General features: G+C 42.4%; 1 protein-coding gene across 5 annotated transcripts in view; it reads left to right on the forward strand.

Moving 5' to 3' along the window:
- Positions 1-4,618: 4,618 nt before the first annotated feature.
- rtn10 (reticulon 10) overlaps positions 4,619-23,090 on the forward strand; it is a 32,411-nt gene continuing 13,939 nt past the window's right edge. The window contains exons 1-3 of one of the 5 annotated variants that reach the window (XM_014205670.3): positions 4,619-5,223; positions 13,574-13,627; positions 14,398-16,194. In XM_014205670.3, the coding sequence (XP_014061145.3) occupies positions 4,815-5,223; positions 13,574-13,627; positions 14,398-16,194 (2,260 nt within the window). In that variant the 5' untranslated portion in view covers positions 4,619-4,814. Of the gene's footprint in view, positions 5,224-13,573; positions 13,628-14,397; positions 16,195-21,359; positions 21,609-23,090 lie in introns of those variants that run through there. The other 4 variants (XM_014205681.3, XM_014205690.3, XM_014205698.3 and 1 more) reach the window with 4 other exon arrangements.

The following is a 23,090-nucleotide window of genomic DNA, read 5'->3' on the forward strand; positions in this document are numbered from 1 at the left end:
GTTCAAACTGAGCATGAAAGGCTTCCCAATCTGCCTTACCGGAGTACTTCGGGGTCTTAACAGACACATTCGGGAACTGGGCGCCGCCATATTTGTTTACATCCTGAGCCGCAGATTCCTCGTCCCGCAGCGTCAACGTCACCCCTTCGGTCCGCCCACCAGAATCCGAGCGAAGCACAATCGATGAGGCACTCATGCCCGCTTCAGCCGCCATCATTCTAGCGGCCTCCCTCAAGCGGCCTCTGTGATCCAATGCCCTGGCCATCTCCTCAGCCAGATCCTCCGACGTCCATGCACACACACCTCCTTGGCGATAATCGTCCCCTACCCCCACCTTCACATTCGGATTCCTTCAAAGCATTTTCAACCCCCATTCTCACGTACGTTAGATAGCCACAGTAGTCAGCTAGTTAGCTGGCTAACTTTTTTCTATGTTTTTACTTCTGACACCAATGTAAGGACCTGGCTAGATCATAAAGGAACAATTGTCCAGACAGAGGATTGAGTTTGCGAATTTATGGTTTATTAACCCAACTCCACACAGGCTATTGTTTGGCCGTAGCCCAAACAAAATAAATGAAATATACCCTATAGAACAACCATGACCTTCACTTGTGAAGACCAGACTTAAGAGAGAGAACTTCTTCTTCTATGAGGTTTAACGGCGGTTGGCATCCAATTTGTTGCATTACCGCCACCTATTAGACTGGAGTACATACTGTACGATCTAACACAACACTCACTAATTTCAAAATTATATAAAATAAAATTAACACCACCCTACTCCACAAATTAAATGTATTTATTCCTACCTCATGCCATCATCCTGAAAAGGATGGGACATCACCACTTAACCCCCCCTGTAACTCTTCTGATGTCAAGTCTCGCAAACCCAAATACCTCTTTGCAGCTGCTACCACAACCTCAATTTTCTGAGACTTCCAATCCATCCCTGCAGTATAATTGATAACCATTGCTATAAATGTTAAAAATCCAATCTTACTGAAACTTATATCACAACCTTGTTTGAAGTCATTAGGTCACATGACCAAGGAGCTATTGAATTTTTACATTTTGAAAAATGAATGTAAAATCATGTGAGATGAAAATAGACTAACTAAAGTGTGTGCAACGTGTAGGCCCACTCAGTGGACATTCTGAATCTTGTTTGAAGTCATTAGGTCACATGACCAAGGAGCTATTGAAATTATACATTTTATTAAATTCATGTACAATCTTGTGAGATGAAAATTGACAAACTAAAGGGTGTGCAACATAGAAGGGTAGTCAGTGGACATTCTGGACCTTGTTTGAGTCCTGTAGGTCATATGACCAATGAGCTATTGAAATTCAAAAATGTAAATAAAGAATTTAAAATAGTGTGAGATGTAAATCAACAAAAAATAAATGCGTGCAATGTGTGTCTATGCCATCGGGTTAGCTAGAACCAGTTTTGAAAGTTTTAGGAGTAATGGTTAAATTAGGGTGACCATACGTCCTCTTTTTCCCGGACATGTCCTCTTTTTGGACCTAAAAAAATGCGTCCGGCCCGGGATTTCTAAATCGCCCAAAATGTCCGGGATTTGGCTTTTGCTTTCTACAGTCGCCATTCATTGTGTGCGTTTTGGGGGTTTTGCATTGCTTTGAACTTTCTCTTTAGGTCCCGCCTTCTCACACGCCACCATTGGTGGGTCATGTAGGCCTATGCAAACACTGGTCAAACTGCATCTCAATCATTACCCTCACCATGGCAACAGCCAAGAGACAGAGCAGCAGCTTGCTTGTCAACAGTGGCACATGGCTCCAGAACAGCGGAAAAATGCCAAAACAAAAAGGTAAATTCACAGATGAATTACAGAGAAAATCCTGTGCTTACGTCTTGGTCGGGATCCGTGTGAAGCAGAATGCATGACCTGCAAAGCTGGCACGTACGTGTCAGTGTCAAATAAAGGTGCTAGCGACCTAGAAGCCCACACAAGCTCTGCAAAACACAAAATTGCAGCTAAAGGAGAGAGTTCGTCAGGTAAATTAACTAGGGTGACCATACGTCCTCTTTTTGAAAATTAAAATATGGCTATTGAATTTTGAAAAATTTGATTTGCCACTATGTTGATGGTCCCTAACTGCTGTTTGTGGACTTAAAGAAGACTACAGGCGAATATCCGTCGAATATCCAACCTGAAACTGACTTTACCTCGGTTCTTCAGCTCCCTCTGCTTACACTTTCTACCATTCTTCTTCAACTCACCCTCTTCTTCCCTCTCTCTTAGACTTCTTCTCCCTCCATTCCTCCTCCGTTTTCCAAGTATACGTCTCCTTAAGATAATACTGCTGCCCCACTCCTGACACCCATCTTGCTCTTGCTTTCTCTAGGGACTCCATTTCCCTTCAAGAGAGAGAACAACGGCTAAATATGGTCTTAATTTGCAATGCTCAATCCCCCACGTCACTCCGCCAACCACCAGGATGCCCGGCATCAGAACATTCCAGGCATTCCCGTGACTGGCAGATAGCAGGTTGATTGGCATGCCGGACCCCGCGAACACTAGGTATTGGTAAGTACAACACAACCAACTAATAGTATAACACACTACACATATTTGTCTGTGCAGGTCGCTACAATACGTTCGATAAATCAACGTATGCACCACACCGAACGCACTGCAACTGCTTCTGCTACGCAATGCTGCAAGGCAAACGCAGCGTTTCATTGGAAATTAATGTAATTCTGGTGTACCAAAATGCAATGACGCTGTCGGTGTGTTCAAAGCGTAACGCTTCGAACACACCGACTGAGTCTTTGCATCACTGCTACGTAACATTTTGCGCAGCTAGGCAACTATACTGATGCAGGTATCTTTTGCAGATGGTCGCATGCGGTTGGACACATGGAGGAGAGAATCATTTTCGCAGTATCCTCAAAACCGTGTCTTTTTGACACAACTGCTGACAGCTACAGGGAAATAAACACAAAAAATTCTGCTTGGAGACAAGTGTCCACGATAGTAGGATTGCCAGGTCAGTTTAGTAGTGGGCATGTGCCAGATGTGGCTAGTTAACGTGACCCACAACAATGGGTCGTGGAGAAGACTAGCCTACCTTCATCAGAGCAGAAGGCACCCCAATTTTCTTTTCATTTGGTAACATTGCATAATTAAAAAATGATTCTAAACCAACTTTGGGAAAAGTTATAGTCCTAATGAACATTCTGTAAAAGTACATCTGATGTCAAATAGGGACTATTAACTAGAGAGCCCTTTAGCTAGCTAGCTAGCTAGGTTGCACATAAAAACAATGTATCAAATATCAATCAATTATGGTATCAAAGGCTTTAAAAATGTACTAGAATGTAGCTTTCCGGAGACAAATCGGCAGGCGTTCAACTGGGCTGATGGACTCCCGGTAGTTGGTATCCATCCGTATGATCCTGGCTCCAACCATCTGAAACAGGTGATCAAACTGGCTTCGGTCCAGACGAAAGTAACTTCTGAATTCCTCTCCAAGCAGTCGAAGCTCTTGAATGAGACGGTGGAACTCCCCTGCCTGCTTTCGGGACTTTAACCATCTCTGGACCCACACAGACCTGCGCTTTCGGTGGGGCTGGTCCTGGCCCAACAGCGTGATCAAGACCACCTTCCTCAACGTTGGTCTCATTGTTGAAAGAGCCGACTCTGCTATCTTGACTATTATGCATTTCGCTCCAAAGCTGCATTTTGGAGGGAAATTATATTATAGGCTCTCACAATTAATTTGTGGATGTCATCGAGTAAATAATATACTTGGCAAATAAATGAATAAAAAAATGTAAAGAAATTCTCCAGTCAAACTGTTTTTATTATGTAATCCCACGTTTGTTTACTGGATATGTGTGCAACAAAAATTAAACATTCACATTTTGCTACTTTCTGTCAAGTCAACGCATACAATTTGATGCATACGTTCGATAAATCGAACGTATGCACCACACAGAACGCACGGCAACTGCCTCTGCAACGCAATGCTGCAAGGCAAACGCAGCGTTCTATTGGAAATTAATGTACTTCTGGTGTATCGAAACGCTATAACACAGTCGGTGTGTTCGAAGCGTAAGAAGGGTGCTGCAGCGCCCCCTGAAAAATCAGGGAAAATATATATATTAATAATAAAAAAGTAGTTCGTAATTAGTTCTAATTGTCATGAATTACAAATTGCTATAACGTATTATGTAGTTAGCCTACACAGGTGTTGTAAGATCTGTCATGTGTAAGCAATAAGCATAGGAAAGGGCCCCCAGGCTCATTGCGGAGAAGAAACGTTGCCTGCAAAATAGAAGGCAAGGCAACAATCTCTTAAGTGCTTCACATATTTTTATTTTCGCTGTGGGCTTTAAATGGGGCTCCTGGCTCACGCCTGGGAGGCAGCCAAGTTCCAAAACGAATGCGTACACTTTCCACCCAGAATAAACTCCTCACACACATAACCCGGGCCAGATAATCGAATCCCCTCACTGTGCCAGGTTTGTGAAAGGGGTGTTAACAAATGCAGCGATTCCCCAACACCTTATTGGTCACAGGTGGCATCGCTCAGGGGTATTCGGTAGTTATTGGTCACTCAACGCTTGCTTATCTATTTCAACATTCTGGTGAAGGGGCTATGTGTAGTAGGCGACTCACACGAGCTATTCAGTTGTTCCGTGGCAGTGGTGGAGTCGTTCTTCTGTAACAGTAGTTTATTCGGACCCAAAAAGCCTGACAGAATTCAACGAACGTATTTTGAGTGTTCGTAGTTATTCAGTGAACGTGCCCTGCAAAGTACAAACTTTATCCGAAGACGAAATGAGTAGATACAGTCAATTCGGTAATCATTATGGCAACAACGAGGCCACAGCTACATTTGGCGACGATGATATTGTAGACTTAGTTGGCGGAGCACATGATGCTATTGAGAGGCACAAGGCTTCGTACCCCGAGGATATAATCAAATTTACGAAGGACGAGGAAGCGCTACTGACCACCACCACAGAGCGTGCCACGGGACAACTGACACACGACGAGGTGATTCCAGATTCAACTCCATCAGAGGAAGAGTTGGCAGAAATAATTCCAGCACCAGTGATTCTCAATTGTTTGGATGCAGACTCTTTGCCAGAACTCATCAGACCATATCCCTCGGCAAAAGAAGCAGGTCCAGTACGAGAAGCAGCTCCAGAGAAAGAAGCGATTGCGGCTCCTCCAGCACCATCCCGTGAGTAGTCAATCATTTTTAAGGCTCATCTGGTTTTTAAATCTGTCTTTGTAAAGCGTTATTAAAATAGACATTTCAGTACTTGCTTGCTAACTTAATTGGCAATAATGATAACTAGATAGCTGGCTTTGTAAAGATGATGCAGACCACCTACTTGACACATCAGCAAGAAGCTAGTTAATATAGTGAACTGGCAGAATTGTACCATTTATTTAAACGGATGCATCAGTGCTGATTATTACATAACATGTAATACTATAGTTTTTTATTTTTTTTATCCAAGAAACTAACAAATTGGCTCATACTAGAATAATTCTGACTGTCATGTTCCGACCTGGTTTGTGGTTGCGCAAGCTCAAGATGGCTTGGATTAGTCACAACAAAGGAATCTCATCTAAAGTCGTCCACTCCCCTGTTTTAGTTGTTTATCCCAAAATACTTTAAGTGAACGGTAGCTACCTACTGGAAGCAAGCAATTTCTTATGATGGCTAACATTTTTCATCGCACGAGAAATTGGGTTTTCACCCCTCCAATCTCCCGATCTGTCAACCATTCACGCTTTTGGATAATGATGTGTTTTTATCTCATTCGGGTGAAGTCAGACATTGTTTGGGAGCATTGTTATTGTGTAACTTGGTTAGTGCACGCGAATTTAATTGAAAATGTTCTCTTTTCTGTTAGAATAGCTATGCACTTTCCCAGACATGCGAGGCCAGACGGGCAGGGCAGGGTGGGGTTGGGAGACCATTACAAAGACCTGGTTGAGTGTCATTCCATTTAATCGCTTTAGACCCGACTATTGCCTAAGGACTAATATAAGCATACTTGTCATTTTGGAAGGGCAGACATGCTTTATATTCTACTTCGGTTTCCTGCTATAATTTGGAATAGCTTCTTACTGCAGGATAAATGCTAACAACGTAAAGGAAATGGTCCTACTGGCTCTGACGGGCCTTGTGGGTTTGCTCGGTCTGTTTTTGCTGTGATATGTATTCTCGCTATCCTAGGAAGGGCTAGATGAACATGCTTAAGCGTGTATCAATACCATCACAGCTGGATTTAGCTGTTACTAGTGCACTGAATCACTTCTGACTTTGTGTTGGTCTACTTTTCAAATTGGAACGTTAACACAGTGCTGTAGTTGCTATATGGTGTCCGGTTAACTAGGCCTCCGTTTTTCAATCATGTGCCACACTGACTGTCGTTAATGTTACACCTACAATACTGTACGCTGCTCTAGTTAATAACTGCACAACTATAATGTCTTAGAATGACCCCTCATGTTTCATATTGACTTGTGACTAGAGTTAACATGGCGTTCATTGCGGTCTGTGCCATTAGCTTTCTTTGCCTCCTCTCAGACATTTGACATTTCACGATGCAGCTCTTTCATGGTCAGTGGGGCAGGTGTTGGCCTATATTTTAGGTTCCACAAAAGTGTTCAAGCAAAGTTATTGACTACTAGCCTATGCAGAACAGGTGGACAGAATTCAAGCAACATGGATTTCATTATAGCTAATGTTAATTGTCTATGGTTCAATTTTAGATATACTTCAACGCTGGAACCTAGACTAGAGAAGTAACCGGTCTTTAAACTGGTCTAATCTGAATATTCATTACGGTAATAAATGCAAAACAAAATACATTTGTAACGTGATATTTCCTGGCTTTTGATGAGTGGATGCTTGATCTCTTTTTTGTTGTATGACTGGACAATGGTATTCAGAACCATTGTACGTTGATGACAACTTTTGATTTTCATTTGTTGTATTCTTAATCATTGATAATATATTTTGCTTCTGTCCTATTGAAATATTCCAAGACATCTTAATCTACAGGTTATTGAGAATATTAAAACATTTTGGTGATTTGGCTAAAATGGCGCTCATAGTATTCAAATTGGGAGATTTTTGCAATTAAACCTTTCCCATTTTGTTTAGATGGTCTTGATTTGAATTTGTGCTCTTTGTGCTCTTTCTTTCTCCCCTAATGCTCTGCTTGGGTGTCTGTCAAGCATATGTCTCAACCAGTTAGGCACAAAAGCTGGAATCAAGGATTGTTTTCAAATATGTTGTCTAGGCTATTATATCTTAGATAAGAGCCTGAACCAAATTTTTTCTGCTTAACCTGTTGCGAATTGGAATTATTGATTTATTTCGTTTTCAGTAACTTGGATCAGAAAATGACTGCTATGCCTAATTGTATCAGTTATTTTGCCTTTTAAAGGCTGATCTTCATGTTGCTACATTAAAAAGGAAAATCTTCAGTCATTCTGACAGTAATGACCTTTTTCCCAGACTTTGTTGCATGCCTGTAAACTTTTCCCATCTTGTATGCTATAAACTGCCTGTCTTTAGAGGGTGTCAGCAATGTTGCACACTGGGTGGATTTACATTAGTAAAATAGGTCTAGTGATAACATCAGATTTGCAACTTTTCTGTTTACGCTAGCCTTAGCTATGGGTGCAGCTATTAGCATACCATAATACAACGGGCACCAACATTTTCAGTCGATCACTTTTGCAGTCAAAAAGAAAGCAGAGATCTACCTCTCAGAGGGGGGAGGGAAGGGATAGGTCAAATCATGATCTTCAGGTTGGAAAATCGGTGCATTCAAGGAACTCGAGCTCAGAAGTCGGAAGTCAACAATTTCCAAGTTCCCAGTTATTTTGAACACGCCATTAGTCTCAGCCAAGGGAGAGGGCAGCAGAGCTTTCCATCTCACAGTCCCTGCTCTCTCATTCCTTTCCCCTGGTGAGACTGACGGGGGGGGGACTGTCTTCCACCTGCCTCATGCACAGATTCATGTTGTTTCCATGACCTGAGAAAATGATTTGATATTAAAATGGACACGACAAGCTACTAACAATAAAAACGCAGGGCATCAATACGTGAACATGAATACATGGACACACTCCTAAAAACAGCAACTCTTTGCTGTATTCTTTGACAGTCTCACTCTGGTCAGGGTTTTAAAAGTTATGAAATCTCAGGTAGGCTGGTATCAAACTTTGCTGTGGCCGGGGTAGTGGAAGCTGTACTCACAGCGATTTGAGCTATCCGATTGGCCGGCGCAGTAGGCACTTGATTAAGCCCCAGATCTCCCAGTCCGAAGAGGTGTAGTTTGTCCAGATATAAAGCTAAGCAAAAATGACAACTGAATAATTAAAATGCAGAGCTATATTGTATACAAAAAAAATTGGGGGGGGGGGGCGACGACTTTGGATCACTGCTGGCTGTAAGCGAACGAGTGATTCGCATTTGGCGCAATACTGGCTGTATCCAAGGCTCAGCCAATCGTTCACATAACAAAAGCAGCACGCGACTGAAGAGCGAAGAGACAACCAATTTGCTAGTTACGTCATCAGCGCACGCTCTGAGAAGACGACGGGAGAGTGGAAAGGCAGTTTGCGCTTCCCCTGAACGATAACGAAGAGGTAGGTGAGACGCCTGACCACGGTGACGGGTGTGAGAAGGTGATGAAGCGTACTACATGATCTGTAACTGGAAAAACAACAACTGGCATTTGGAAAGTTTGAGGTGAGGGTGGTGGAACAAGTATTCTTAAGGATCTTACTGGCTGGCTCGAATTCTCCGGTAGCTAGCCAGAGAAATGTTGAGTCACTATGCCAACTTATCTGATCAAATAATTTAGTTTATGGTGTGAAAATCAGCTGGCTAATAAAGTCAGTTAGCTAACCTTACAACATCAGATGCGCTAACATTAGTAACCTAACCAATTCGCTATTGTATTAACTGGTAACGTTATGACTCCTTGCTGTTCCTCAAGTTATAACATGTTAGTTGCTTACTGGACCCTGGCAATCTGTGTAAAATGTTAACTCTCTAACGAACTATCTGTGAGCTAATGTTTTCCCTCTACAGTGTGTGGTTATTTTTCAGAATGAGAAAACTAGGTGAAAATGAGGCGTTGCTTGTTAAACAGTTAAGTGTTGCTGGAGCTGGGCTTGGCTTGGCTTAAGCTGGATGCCACTATAGAAGTGAAAGGAACACCACACACTTTCCCTCTCTCACCTTTTCAATACAGTGAATAAAAGGGGTATGCCAGGTGTTCTCTCTGCCAGAAAGAGATCAATTATGCCAACAAAGCGTATCATGCTCTGCTGGCACATTGTGGAACAGATGTCCACAGGCAGAAAGTGTACAATGTAATAATGTGCAGTGTAGCCCAAAGATATTGCTTTTGTTGTGTTGAACTTGCCAGTAATGTGTGTGTGTGTGTGAGGGGGGATTATTATCTTTTTTACTCAGTGAATGTTATTTATGGACACATGTAGCCTTGTGCACATGTAGCTTTGTGCATAGTGGCCACTATAATAGAGCAAAAATAGAATGCCTGTTTGTTTCATTCTATTTCTACGTAAGATGTCAATGCAGATAGTCCGGGTAGCTATTTGGCTGACTAACAATTTAGAAGTCTTATGGCTCGGGAGATCGTTCAGGCTCCTGTTGGTTCCAGACTTGGTCCATCGGTACCGCTTGCCTACGTAGCAGAGAGCAGTCTGACTTGGGTGGCTGGAGTCAATTGACATATTTTGGGGCTTTCCTTGAATTGAAGAGGGCAGTCTAAGCTAGAGGTCGACCGATTTTATTATTTTTCAACACCGATACCGACTATTGGAGGACCCAAAAAAAGCCGATACCGAATAATCGGCCGAATTAAAAAAAAATATATATTTTGTAATATTTATTAATGACAATTACAACAATACTGAATGGACACTTATTTTAACTTAATATAATACATAAATACTATCAATTTAGCCTCAAATAAATAATGAAACATGTTCAATTTGGTTTAAATGATGCAAAAACAAAGTGTTGGAGAAGAAAGTAGAAGTGCAATATGTGCCATGTAATAAAGCTAATGTTTAAGTTCCTTGCTCAGAACATGAGAATATATGAAAGCTGGTGGTTCCTTTTAACATGAGTCTTCAATATTACCTGGTAAGAAGTTTTAGGTTGTAGTTATTATAGGACTATTTCTCTCTATACGATTTGTATTTCATATACCTTTGACTATTGGATGTTCTTATAGGCACTTTAGTATTGCCAGTGTAACAGTATAGCTTCTGTCCCTCTCCTCGCTCCTACCTGGGCTCGAACCAGGAACACATCAACAACAGCCACCCTCGAAGCAGCGTTACCCATGCAGAGCAAGGGGAACAACTACTCCAAGTCTCAGAGCGAGTGACGTTTGAAACGCTAGTAGCGCGCACCCACTAACTAGCTAGCCATTTCACATCTGTTACATCAGCCTAATCTTGGGAGTTGATATGCTTGAAGTCAAACAGCGCAATGCTTGAAGAATTGCGAAGGGCTGCTGGCAAAACGGACGAAAGTGCTGTTTGAATGAATGCTTACGAGCCTGCTGGTGCCTACCACTGCTCAGTCAGACTGCTCTATCAAATCATAGGCTTAATTATAATATAATAAACACACAAATATGAGCCTTAGGTCATTAATATGGTAGAATCCGGAAACTCATCTCGAAAACAAAACGTTTATTTTTTCAGTGAAATACGGAACCGTTCCTTATTTTATCTAACGGGTGGAATCCCTAAATCAAAATATTCCTGTTACATTGCACAAGCTTCAATGTTATGTCATAATTACGTAAAATTCTGGCAAATTAGTTCGCAACGAGCCAGGCGGCCCAAACTGTTGCATATACCCTGACTCTGCGTGCAATGAACGCAAGAGAAATGACAAACTTTCACCTGGTTAATATTGCCTTCTAACCTGGATTTCTTTTAGCTAAATATGCAGGTTTAAAGATGTATACTTCTGTGTATTGATTTTAAGAAAGGCATTGATGTTTATGGTTAGGTACAGTCGTGCAACGATTGTGCTTTTTCGCAAATGCGCTTTTGTTAAATCATCCCCCGTTTGGCCAAGTTGGCTGTCTTTGTTAGGAAGAAACAGTATTCACACAGTTCTCAACGAGCCAGGCGGCCCAAACTGCTGCATATACCCTGACTCTGTTGCAGAGGTGACACATTTTCCCTAGTTAAAAGAAATTGTTAGCAGGCAATATTAACTAAATATGCAGGTTTAAAAATATATACTTGTGTATTGATTTTAAGAAAGACATTGATGTTTATGGTTAGGTACACGTTGGCGCAACGACAGTCCTTTTTCGCTAATGCGCACCGCGTCGATTATATGCAACGCAGGACAGGCTAGATAAACTAGTAATAACTACACATGGTTGACGATAACTAGTGATTTTTTTTTATTTTTTATATAAGATAAATTTAATGCTAGCTAGCAACTTACCTTGGCTTCTTACTGCATTCGCGTAACAGGGAGGCTCCTCGTGGAGTGCAATGTAAAGTAGGTGGTTAGAGCGTTGGACCAGTTTAACCGTAAGGTTGCAAGATTGAATCCCCAAGCTGACAAGGTAAAAATCTGCCGTTCTGCCCCTGAACAAGGCAGTTAACCCACCGTTCCTAGGCTGTCATTGAAAATAAGAATGCGTTCTTAAGCACTAACCTTTGACGATCTTCACGATGACACTCCTAGGACATTGTTACACAATACATGTATGTTTTGTTCGATAAAGTTCATATTTATATCCAAAACCCCATTTTTTATTTTTTTACATTTGCGTGTGATGTTCAGAAAATATTTTTCCTCAAACTGCCGGTGAATCAGCACAACAATTTACAAAAATACTCATCATAAACGTTGATAAAATATTAAACTGTTATTCAAAGAATTATAGATAAACATCTCCTGAATGCAACCGCTGTGACAGATTTCAAAAAAGCTTCACGGGGAAAGCACACTGCAATAATCTGAGTACGGCACTCAGAAAAATACATCATACCATACAGATACCCGCCATTTTGGAGTCATCTAAAATCATAAATAGCATTATAAATATTCACTTACCTTTGATCTTCATCAGAAGGCACTTCCAGGAATCCCAGGTCCACAAATGTTTTTGTTGTTGGATAAAGTCCATAAATTATGTCCAAATACCTCCTTGTTGTTTGCACGTTCAGTAAGCTACTCCAAATGTGAGAAGCGCGCCGAAAATTTCACCACAAAAAGTTCTATTTACATTCGTTGAAACATGTCAAACATTGTATAGCATCAATCTTTAGGGCCTTTTTAACATAAAACTTCAATAATATTCCAACCGGACGATTCCAATGTCTTGAAAAACGTTATGGAACATAGCTACCACATCACGTGAATGCGTGCCAATGAACTCTTGTCATTTTCTGAGTCACCAACTTCCCGGCCTTCTTGTTCGCTCTCTGTTCACTGCAAAAGCCTGAAACAAGGTTCTAAAGACTGTTGACATCTAGTGGAAGCCTTAGGAAGTGCAAAATGAACCCTAAGTCACTGTGTTAGATAGGCAATGACTTCAAAAGCCTACAAGCATCAGATATCCCACTCCCTGGTTGGATTTTTCTCAGGTTTTTGCCTGCCATATGAGTTCTGTTATACTCACAGACATCATTCAAACAGTTTTAGAAACTTCAGTGTTTTCTATCCAAATCTACTAATAATATGCAAATATTTGACTCTAGGCCCGAGTATTAGGCAGTTTACTCTGGGCACGCTTTTCATCCGAAATTGAAAATACTGCCCCCTATACCTTGACAGGTTAACTGACTTGCCTAGTTAAAAAATATTATAAAAAAAAATAAAAAAATAAAATGGTGGCCAAAAATACCGATTGTTATGAAAACTTGAAATCGGCTCTAATTAATCGGCCATTCAAAGGAAAAATCGGTCGACCTCTAGTCTAAGCGTAGACTAAGGGTTCTGTAGGGAGGAATGGTCTAAGATCATTCCCAATGTGTTCTCCAACTCATAAATTTTTGTATTTTTTTTTTTAAGGCTGTGCAATTGTCCTTGGAAGGTGAGGTATTAATAATAGGGTTGTGAATAATTTTGACGCCTACCTTTTTTTGAGGAAAAAATGACTTCTTAAACACAACCTCTTTCTCTGTACTAGTATACAAACATACTTTCCCTTTTAGCATACAATATAGCTCCGTATTTGAATTATTTATATTAGTCATTTTTGTTCATCTTTGTCAAAGGTATCAATAGTTTCAGACCCCACTATGTGGTGTAGATGTTTCCCACACTATCTCCGGTGGTTGTGTGGCAGATCTCTTAAAGAGATTTGAATCTAGAGCCATTTATTTCCACTAAAGAAGTATCTCTCCTGGACCTAGTTTGTTGTCAAAGTAGTGTAGAGGCCCCATGTTAGGGTGTGTTTCACACTATTGTAGTGTTAATTGTTTTCTGTCCTCTCAGCTGCTGGCATTGTCCACTTTACACTGTGCTACTGTCTCTTTTTCAGATGACAATTTTCTTCCTCCTGCTGCGCTTCAACCTCTGATGCAATTCCCAAAAGGCAAGTTATTTTTCCTGGCTGCCTTTGCCCTCCTGCATCTTTTTCATTTCATGCCTTTTATACCTTAATTACATTTTGACTGATATGAATGTGAAGTTTGTTAAAGGCCCAAATGCAGCTGTTTTTATAGTAATGTCAAATTTCTTAGTAGCAATTATATGTACCTTACTGTAATAGTTTCCAATTGTAAAAAAAGAAACCAATTGTCTTTTTTAGCTACATTTACTACCTGGGGATGTCACCAGGCAAGCTGAAATTCCACCCATGATTAGAAGTTCCTGTGTAAATCGTATTTTCAACCAGCAACTCAGGGAATAACACTGATCAAATGTGTTCACTTTTACAGTGGTAACTTTTATCAGCTATTGTACAATATGATATAAAACACAGGATAACTGCACTTGGCCTTTTAATAATATTTTACATAGAATTTGCATTTAAGTATTTTAAATGAAAGACTAACATTGTTTGTATGATCCTATAATGTGAATCCCTGTGACAAGTCCACTTACAGTAGAGAAGATGGAAGACACTAACTTTACAGTTAAAAGTTTAGGTGGTGATTCCCCTCAGATTGCTCCTATGTTTAAACAAATCTCCCATAACTGGTTTTGGGTCTTTTGGCATGCCAGTTGATAACTTTGAGATCACTGATGGGAAACACCACCTCAACTCTGCAGACTGCTGGCAGGGCATGCCAGGCATGGCTTGCTAGCGCTGAAGGAATGGAGCATGTCTTGATGTATTGCATTTTTCCCTCTTTACTCAAGAGCTTGAGCAGAAGGGTGATTCCCCTGCTCCCATCTCCCCTCTCTCTCGCCTTCACTCTCCTGACTCTCTGGAAGACCTCTCTTTGTCAGAGAGTCCAAATCCAACATCTGCTCCATTGGGCTTCTCTTCTTGGCCTTCTACTGAGCCCCCCAAAATACTGACCAAGGATATGCCTTGGGATGAAGAGGGTAACGCCAGATTAGGATTTAGTAAGAGTGATGAGGATATTGTGAAAGGGTTAGAAACTGCTACCTACACTCAAAGTAAACATACAAAAAATTGCCCCGAGAGTGATGTAGGGTCCAAGTCTCTGTGTGGAGACAGTGGAGTGGTCTCTCCTGAAGAGCAGCTTTGTAGCTCAGTCAGGTCTACTACTCCTTCCCAGTCCTCCAATAATCCCCTGATGACTCCTGAATCTGACATTACACCTGCCTCCTCTAACCCAACAGAGCACTGGGATTCTCCATTCTTAGCTTCTCAAGACAACCCCAGGGCCTCCATGGATACGTTTACCAAAGACTCAGCCTCCAGAGGCTCCTCTGGGTATGAGCCAGATATGCTTAGCCAATCAGATGATGACTTAATGTTTGAGGTGAAGAAGAATCCATTCCAGGGCTTCTCCCCTGTAGCAGATGCTGGGTTCTCCCATCTTGGGGATATGACCTCTGACAGCCAGGCAGCTAAAATGTCTGAGAGTCCCACCCCAGACCTGGTCCAGTATGGCCGGGCTGAAGACTCACAAGATGGCAGCCCACCATCATATTATGATGAAATAAAAACGTATGAGTCTGTCAAGATGGCTGCGGACTCGCTCATGGAGCCACTCAATCAGTTCTCAACCACCCCAAAAGAGAGCGAGGACTCTACACTTCCATCTCTTCCAGATATCTTAAAGCCCTTCCCTCTGAACCCTGACAAAGTGGACTCTGGCTCTTCCGAAGGAAGCACTGAGCCGAGCCCTGCTCCTATCCGGAAGATGGTTGAGTCACCCACTGTCCCTGTCCCTCTGTCAACCACAAATCCCTTTGCTTTCGATTCCAAAGCTTTACTGCTGAAGGAGCTGACTGAGGAGACTGAAGCAAGACTAGCTGTGAAGGCGAAGACTGAAGATGAAGGCTTTAGTGCCTTTGACCTCGTAAAGGAGGCAGAGCCTACACCCCATAGCAAAGCACCTGTCCAGATAGAACAAAAAGATTGGATGTTTTCCAGTCAAGATTCACCCCAAATTGTGAACAAATTAGAGCCTCTTAATTTCCAGACTAGAAAGACCCCTGAAGATTCTGATTCCGAGAGTCCGTCAGCAGACTCTCTGTCCCCTGTTCTGGAGGCAATGGCCAAGAATCCTGCAAGTTTCCAGGTGGAGTCTGAGAAGAATGACATGAAAGTGGAAGAGCCAGAGGCAGCAGAGGATATCTCTGAGCCGGAAGTGTCCTCTGAAGAGTTTGAGTTCATCGAAAGGCCCCTCAGGGGTGTAATCGATGAGTTTCTAGAAGCATTAGATAGCTCCAAGTTTGCTAAGGCAACAGAGTTTAGCATGGATGAAGATGACATGCGCTTTGGGCTGACGGATGTGGCATCTGCAAATATAGTCCCAGAAGTTCAGGAAGAATCTCCTAGTCAGAGCTCTTACCTCCTACTCACCCAGAAGGTTAAGTCAGACCTGGAGAAGGATGATACCAAAGGTCCCGCTTCAAAGGCCCCTCTCATCCACTCGCCTGTTCGCAAACCGGAGTTGTTCGCTAAGGACACAGAGGGCCCCAAAATGGATCAGATGCCAGACCTGAGTGCTGAAGCAGGTAATTCCCACATGGAAGTTCACCACCAGTTATTTTTTTTTGGTTTTATTGGTTGTCATTTCCCTTTTTTCCCCCATAAGTTTTCACTTTTTCATCACCTTTCTCCTCTGCATTGTCCCCCTTTTTTTTTTTTTAGCATTTAAAAAAAATAAATTAACATTTACAGTTGGGTGCATGTGTTGGCATGATTTTGTTTTTCATGATCTTGGTTTTCATATTTTCTTTCATAATTCTTGTATTTGTGTTTCTGAATCCATCTTCCTGATGTAGTAAGTAATGAATTTCTCGTGACTTCTCTGTGCAGAAACAGAATAAAAATGTGCAATGGTGTTACAGAGATTATGTTAAAAATCCATTGATACCACACAATCCATTTATAGGAAGTGACCTAGCAGTGTATAATCCCCTCCCTCATTAAGATATACAGTGCCTTCAAAGTATTCACACGCCTTTACTTTTTCCACATTTTGTTACAGCCTGAATAAACAATTTAAAGGGAGATTATTTTTTTGTCACTGACCTACACACAATGACCCATAATGTCAAAGTGGAATTATGCTTTTTGAAATGTATACTTACCCATAGAAAATTAGGCTGAAATATCTTGAGTCAATAAGTAATCATCCCTTTTATGTCAAGCTTAAATAAGTTCAGGAGTACTATTTTGCTTAAGTTGCGTGTTTAACATGATTTTTGAATGACTACCTTCTCTCTGTACCCCATACATACAATGATCTGTAAAGTCCCTCTGCCGAGCAGGGAATTTCACACAGATTCAACCATAAAGACCAGGGAGGTTTTCACATGCCTCGCATAGAAGTGTACCTATTGGTAGATGGGTGAAAATAAAAAGCAGACATTGAATATCCCCTTGACCATGGTGAAGTTATTAATTACACTTTGGATGGTGTAGCAATACACCCAGTCACTATAAAGATACAGGTATCCTTCCTACCTCCGTTGCCGGAGATGAACAAAACCACTCAGGGATTTCAACATGAGAACAGTGATGAGGATGGATCGACAACATTGTGTTTACTCCACAATACTAACCTAATTGACAGCGACAAGAAGGAATCCTGTAAAGAAAATAAATATTCAAAAATACGCCTCGTTAGGAAATGAGCTGATCTACAATTAAAATGTTTCATTCTTGCCAATTGGTTTGAATGGTACCACAGGGCCTGGTAAGAACTGCCTCCCATGGGAACAGTGTGGCAGTTAGCAGGCCTGACTGTGTTGCTTACACCCACAGTGATTTTAGTTTGCCCAGAGTTTTTCTCTGTGGAATTAGTTTATCTGTAAACTGGATCGCTGATGCTGTGTGTTGGCCAATGAGAGGCTTTGAAGCCACCAGTCGGCCATATTGGCACTCCCCAGAAGAAACATTCCTCAATAGGAATTAATGTAATTCTACAGTATTTCAAGGACAAAATTACATGTATTTAAGTGGGGACAGTAAATCAAATTGAATTTGTCACGTGCTGAATACAACCGGTGTAGACCTTGGGGGGGGGGGGCAATGCAAATATTCTGGGTAGCCATTTTATTAGATGTTCAGGAGTCATATGGCTTGGGGGTAGAAGCTGTTTAGAAGCCTCTTGGACCTAGACTTGGTGCTCCGGTACCGATTGCTGTGCGGTAGCAGAGAGAACAGTCTATGACTAGGGTGGCTGGAGTCTTTGACAATTGTTAGGGCCTTCCTCTGAAACTGCCTTGTATAGAGGTCCTGGATAGCAGGAAGCTTGGCCCCAGTGATGTACTGGGCCATACGCTCTACCCTCTGTAGTGCCTTGTGGTCGGAGGCTGAGCAGTTGCCATACCAGGCAGAGCTGCAACCAGTCAGGAATGCTCTCGATGGTGCACCTGAAGAACCTTTTGAGGACCCATGCCAAACATTTAGATCTTTCAAAATTATACTTTAAGGAAAATGTTTTAATATACACTGCTCAAAAAAATAAAGGGAACACTTAAACAACACAATTTAACTCCAAGTCAATCACACTTCTGTGAAATCAAACAGTTTACTTAGGAAGCAACACGGATTGACAAATTTCACATGCTGTTGTGCAAATGGAATAGACAACAGGTGGAAATTATAGGCAATTAGCAAGACACCCTTAATAAAGGAGTGGTTCTGCAGGTGGTGACCACAGACCACTTCTCAGTTCTTATGCTTCCTGGCTGATGTTTTGGTCACTTTTGAATGCTGGCGGTGCTTTCACTCTAGTGGTAGCATGAAACGGAGTCTACAACCCACACAAGTGGCTCAGGTAGTGCAGCTCATCCAGGATGGCACATCAATGCGAGCTGTGGCAAGAAGGTTTGCTGTGTCTGTCAGTGTAGTGTCCAGAGCATGGAGGCGCTACCAGGAGACAGGCCAGTACATCAGGAGACGTGGAGGAGGCCGTAGGAGGGCAACAACCCAGCAGCAGGACCGCTACCTCCGCCTTTGTGCAAGGAGGAGCAGGAGGAGCACTGCCAGAGCCCTGTAAAATGACCTCCAGCAGGCCACAAATGTGCATGTGTCTGCTCAAACGGTCAGAAACAGACTCCATGAGGGTGGTATGAGGGCCCGACCTCCACAGGTGGGGGTTGTGCTTACAGCCCAACACCGTGCAGGACGTTTGGCATTTGCCAGAGAACACCAAGATTGGCAAATTCGTCACTGGCGCCCTGTGCTCTTCACAGATGAAAGCAGGTTCACACTGAGCACATGTGACAGACGTGACAGAGTCTGGAGACGCCGTGGAGAACGTTCTGCTGCCTGCAACATCCTCCAGCATGACCGGTTTGGCGGTGGGTCAGTCACGGTGTGGCATTTCTTTGGGGGGCCGCACAACCCTCCATGTGCTCACCAGAGGTAGCCTGACTGCCATTAGGTACCGAGATGAGATCCTCAGACCCCTTGTGAGACCATATGCTGGTGCGGTTGGCCCTGGGTTCCTCCTAATGCAAGACGATGCTAGACCTCATGTGGCTGGAGTGTGTCAGCAGTTCCTGCAAGAGGAAGGCATTGATGCTATGGACTGGCCCGCCCGTTCCCCAGACCTGAATCCAATTGAGCACATCTGGGACATCATGTCTTGCTCCATCCACCAACGCCACATTGCACCACAGACTGTCCAGGAGTTGGCGGATGCTTTAGTCCAGGTCTGGGAGGAGATCCCTCAGGAGACCATCCGCCACCTCATCAGGAGCATGCCCAGGCGTTGTAGGGAGGTCATACAGGCACGTGGAGGCCACACACACTACTGAGCCTCATTTTGACTTGTTTTAAGGACATTACATCAAAGTTGGATCAGCCTGTAGTGTGGTTTTCCACTTTAATTTTGAGTGTGACTCCAAATCCAGACCTCCATGGGTTGATAAATTGGATTTCCATAGATTTTTTTTTGTGTGATTTTGTTGTCAGCACATTCAACTATGTAAAGAAAAAAGTATTTGAGATTATTTCATTCATTCAGATCTAGGATGTGTTATTTTAGTGTTCCCTTTATTTTTTTGAGCAGTGTACTATTTACAAATATGCATTGTCTAATGGAGTGAATGTGGCAAAAACTGTGTGTGTATATATGTGTATATATATACATCTCTTCCCTTCCCCTCCCTGGGTCCATTTTTTATTTTTTTGTTAAAAGAAATCCTAGCACTACACAGCTGACTCAATTAACCAGCTCATCAAGCTTTTGATTAATTGAATCAGCTGTGTAGTGCTAGGGCAAAAAAAATACATGCACCCAGGAAGTTTGGGAAACCCTGATCGTGTGTCATTGATATCACTAAACTCTACTGTCTGGTTTTAGGCCATGCTGAAAATAACAACCAGAGTTATGAAACTGTACACCGCCTTGTAGGCCCCATTTGCCTTTTGAGCTCCCATGTCCAGATAAACCTTGCCCAGCTCAGTGAAAAGGGCAGTGTTGTAGCAAAAAATGGCCATATGTTTGGAAGGCTTACTGCACTGGGGCAGTGGCTTTCTGATTTAATGTTTTATTTTTGCATGACTGCTGTTAGGTTAAAGGCTTTGCTTTCATCTTAAGTATTTTTTTACAATGAATGGCTTAGTTTTACCTTGCTGGTTATTCACACCGAGGCACATCACTAGAGTGCAGATATGTATTTATCTGATTGGGACATTGCTTTGAGCAGGGCTGGCAGACACCCAGACAGTGTGTGAGGAATCGCCCAATAAAAAGGCTCTGCCTGCATTGCGACAGCAGCCGATGAAGAATGGAGCTTGTCAGCAAGTGTTCCCTTATTTGTTTGACTCGAAATGCAATACCATCAAACATCACCCCTGCCCTATCTCATTCGCAAAACCCCCTTAGTGAGATTGCAGGTTGTTTTGAATCCACAGAACTGTAGTAACCGACCACTGTATAATTAATTAGTCACCCATAGTCTTCAGTAGGACTACACCCATATGCTGCAAAATGTACCTTGCACGGTACCTCCCATTTATTTAAATGGGATTCAAATTCTGAGTGAATATACTTTTGTCAACTCTCTAAAAGACTTGCTGAAAATACTAGCGCAATATAAATTATTTGAAACAAGAATGAGGAAACCTAGGCAGACTTAAGTGAAATTAGTGAGGTGCCCTCTAGTGGACTAATACAACAATCACCATTTTTCTTATGTGATTTAAGACTGACTACTGATGAGGGTTGATATGGTGACAACCAAATCATAATTGTTTGGCTGATTTTGATATGGTACACCATTTGTGAAGATGGACTTTGACTCTGATCAACAGAATAATATTACATTCATAATATAAGTGCAGTAATGGTCCGATTGGATGTCTGCTGCTTTCCAGAGCATGAGGTTAGATTTGAGGTTTTTGTTTTAATGTTACTTCCCAACTTTTGAAGGCAATTCAGAGGGCATTTAAAATTAAGTCACAGTACACACTAGTGTCATTTTAAAGGTAGTGAGATAGTCTGTACTTGTAGTCCCTACAGAGACCGTTGGGTGGAGTCACCTACTCGCTGCTTTGTCATCCACGTGGGGATGAGAGAGAGGGGAAAAGCACATGTACATTTGCGCAAGGGGAGGGAGAGTATCAGACTGGGAGGTAGGGGGAGTGAGTTAGATGGGGAAGTTGCTGCGTCAGTGCGTTAGGCGTTCTAGGTGCCAGCAGACAGTCAGCTGACCTCAGTCCGACAGCCTGAGAGGAAGAGAAAAGGGGGAGGGAGGTAGAGCGAGAGCAGTAGTACTGCAGTCCTCTCACAGGAGGAAGGTTTGGTTGTCCCCTATCTTCCACCTCGGTCCCCGCACCCCACCCGCCTCCAGCCCAACACACCGCATGCTGTCTGGAATGACCTGCTGATACCTACACAGCGGCTCTATCATGGAAAACGGGAAAACGGAAAATGGAGACACCCAGCCTCCACAGTGGAAAGACAAGGGTATCCCTCTTATTTTACTGTTGCAGTAACCTTTCCTGAATATTATATAGAGATATTTTTTGTAGTTATTGCTGGGTTCTCTAGATCTATGTGAAATTAAAAGTAGTCCATTTGTTTTTAGAGGGTGGTTATTAAACAATGCACAGGTATTGTGGACATTCGTAGTATGTAATTGGTAATCACTCTGGTAGTTGAGTGGGTTTTGATATTGCTTGTCCCATCCAGCCATGCATGCCATTTGCTCTGAATGTGTAGCCATCCGTAAATAAGATTGTTGGTAACCAGTGGAACTGTTAATGACACAAAAAAATCTACAAGTTTCTCTGGATTTCTAATGTGTAATATACTATCCTAGCAGAACCTTTGGTAAGGGTAGCACTGACAGGATGAAGTCTGTCCAAAGATGCATGGTGGGAGGGGTGTTGGGCTAAAGTGACAAGTGTAATAGTTGTCTAATGATTCCATGCTGCCTGGAGTTGACTCGCGACTGCCTGGTCCAGTGCACCAGGGGTCTCTAACCCCTGTGACAAATACTGCTGAATGCAGGACCAGCCTTCAGCCCTACAGTCTGCTGACTAGGCTTTATAAAGGTGTATAAGTCCATTGTTCAGCATGTGCAAAAAGAAGTGTGTGCATAGTGGTTAAGAGCGTTGGGCGAGTAACCGAAAGGTCGCTGGTTTGTATCCCTGAATTGACTAGGTGAAAAATCTGTGCCCTTTAGTAAGTCACTTAACCCTAGTTGCTCCTATAAATCGCTCTGGATAAGCGTATCTGCTAAATTACAAACTTTTGTGTATGTATGTGATCACTCTTAGCCTATATGGCAAGCACAAGAGGAGCCATGTGGCTTATGGCAGAAGAGGTCTTCTGGTGTTTTCCAGGCCCAGTTGTAGCCATCTGCTTTCAGCTCAGACGGGACATTTGTTGCCTCACAATGGCACTCTGCTCATGTCCTGCAGATTTTTGTCATGTGTGCTACTGCCGTTGCATCATTCTGGGATGCAGCATGGCAATTTGCACACATTGCAACAGAAAGGGCATTGTGCTCAAAGGGCCTCTGTCAACTCTATTTGACTAAATGGTATGTCATCCATTTTAGCAACTACCATCTGGCTGAGTGTTCAGTTGAGCATGACAGGCACAGGCACTTGGATAGGGTGTAGTAGACTACCAGCCTGAGTCACTCCAGTGACTAAGCAGTATTGGGCTGAGAAACTGTCTACATTAGTCTGTAACATTTATGTATTAAAAGATTACAGGATTAAAGGAGGGGCAGATGGCAGTGACATAACACTAACAAAGAGGGGGGGGGGGGGGAAATGTATAGCTGGGCAATGAAGATGAAGTAGGATGTTTTCTGGTGTGCCCCATAATTAGTTTTAATGGGTAAGCATATTGTTAGATTCTAAAACTGGATATGGTGCATGGATTTCCATCTGACGTGTTCTGATGTAAGAGCTTGAAGAGGACTCTTTCTGGCTA

The sequence above is a fragment of the Salmo salar genome, chromosome 01, assembly GCF_965601325.2.
Source record: "Salmo salar chromosome 01, fSalSal1, whole genome shotgun sequence".
NCBI lineage: Eukaryota > Metazoa > Chordata > Actinopteri > Salmoniformes > Salmonidae > Salmo > Salmo salar.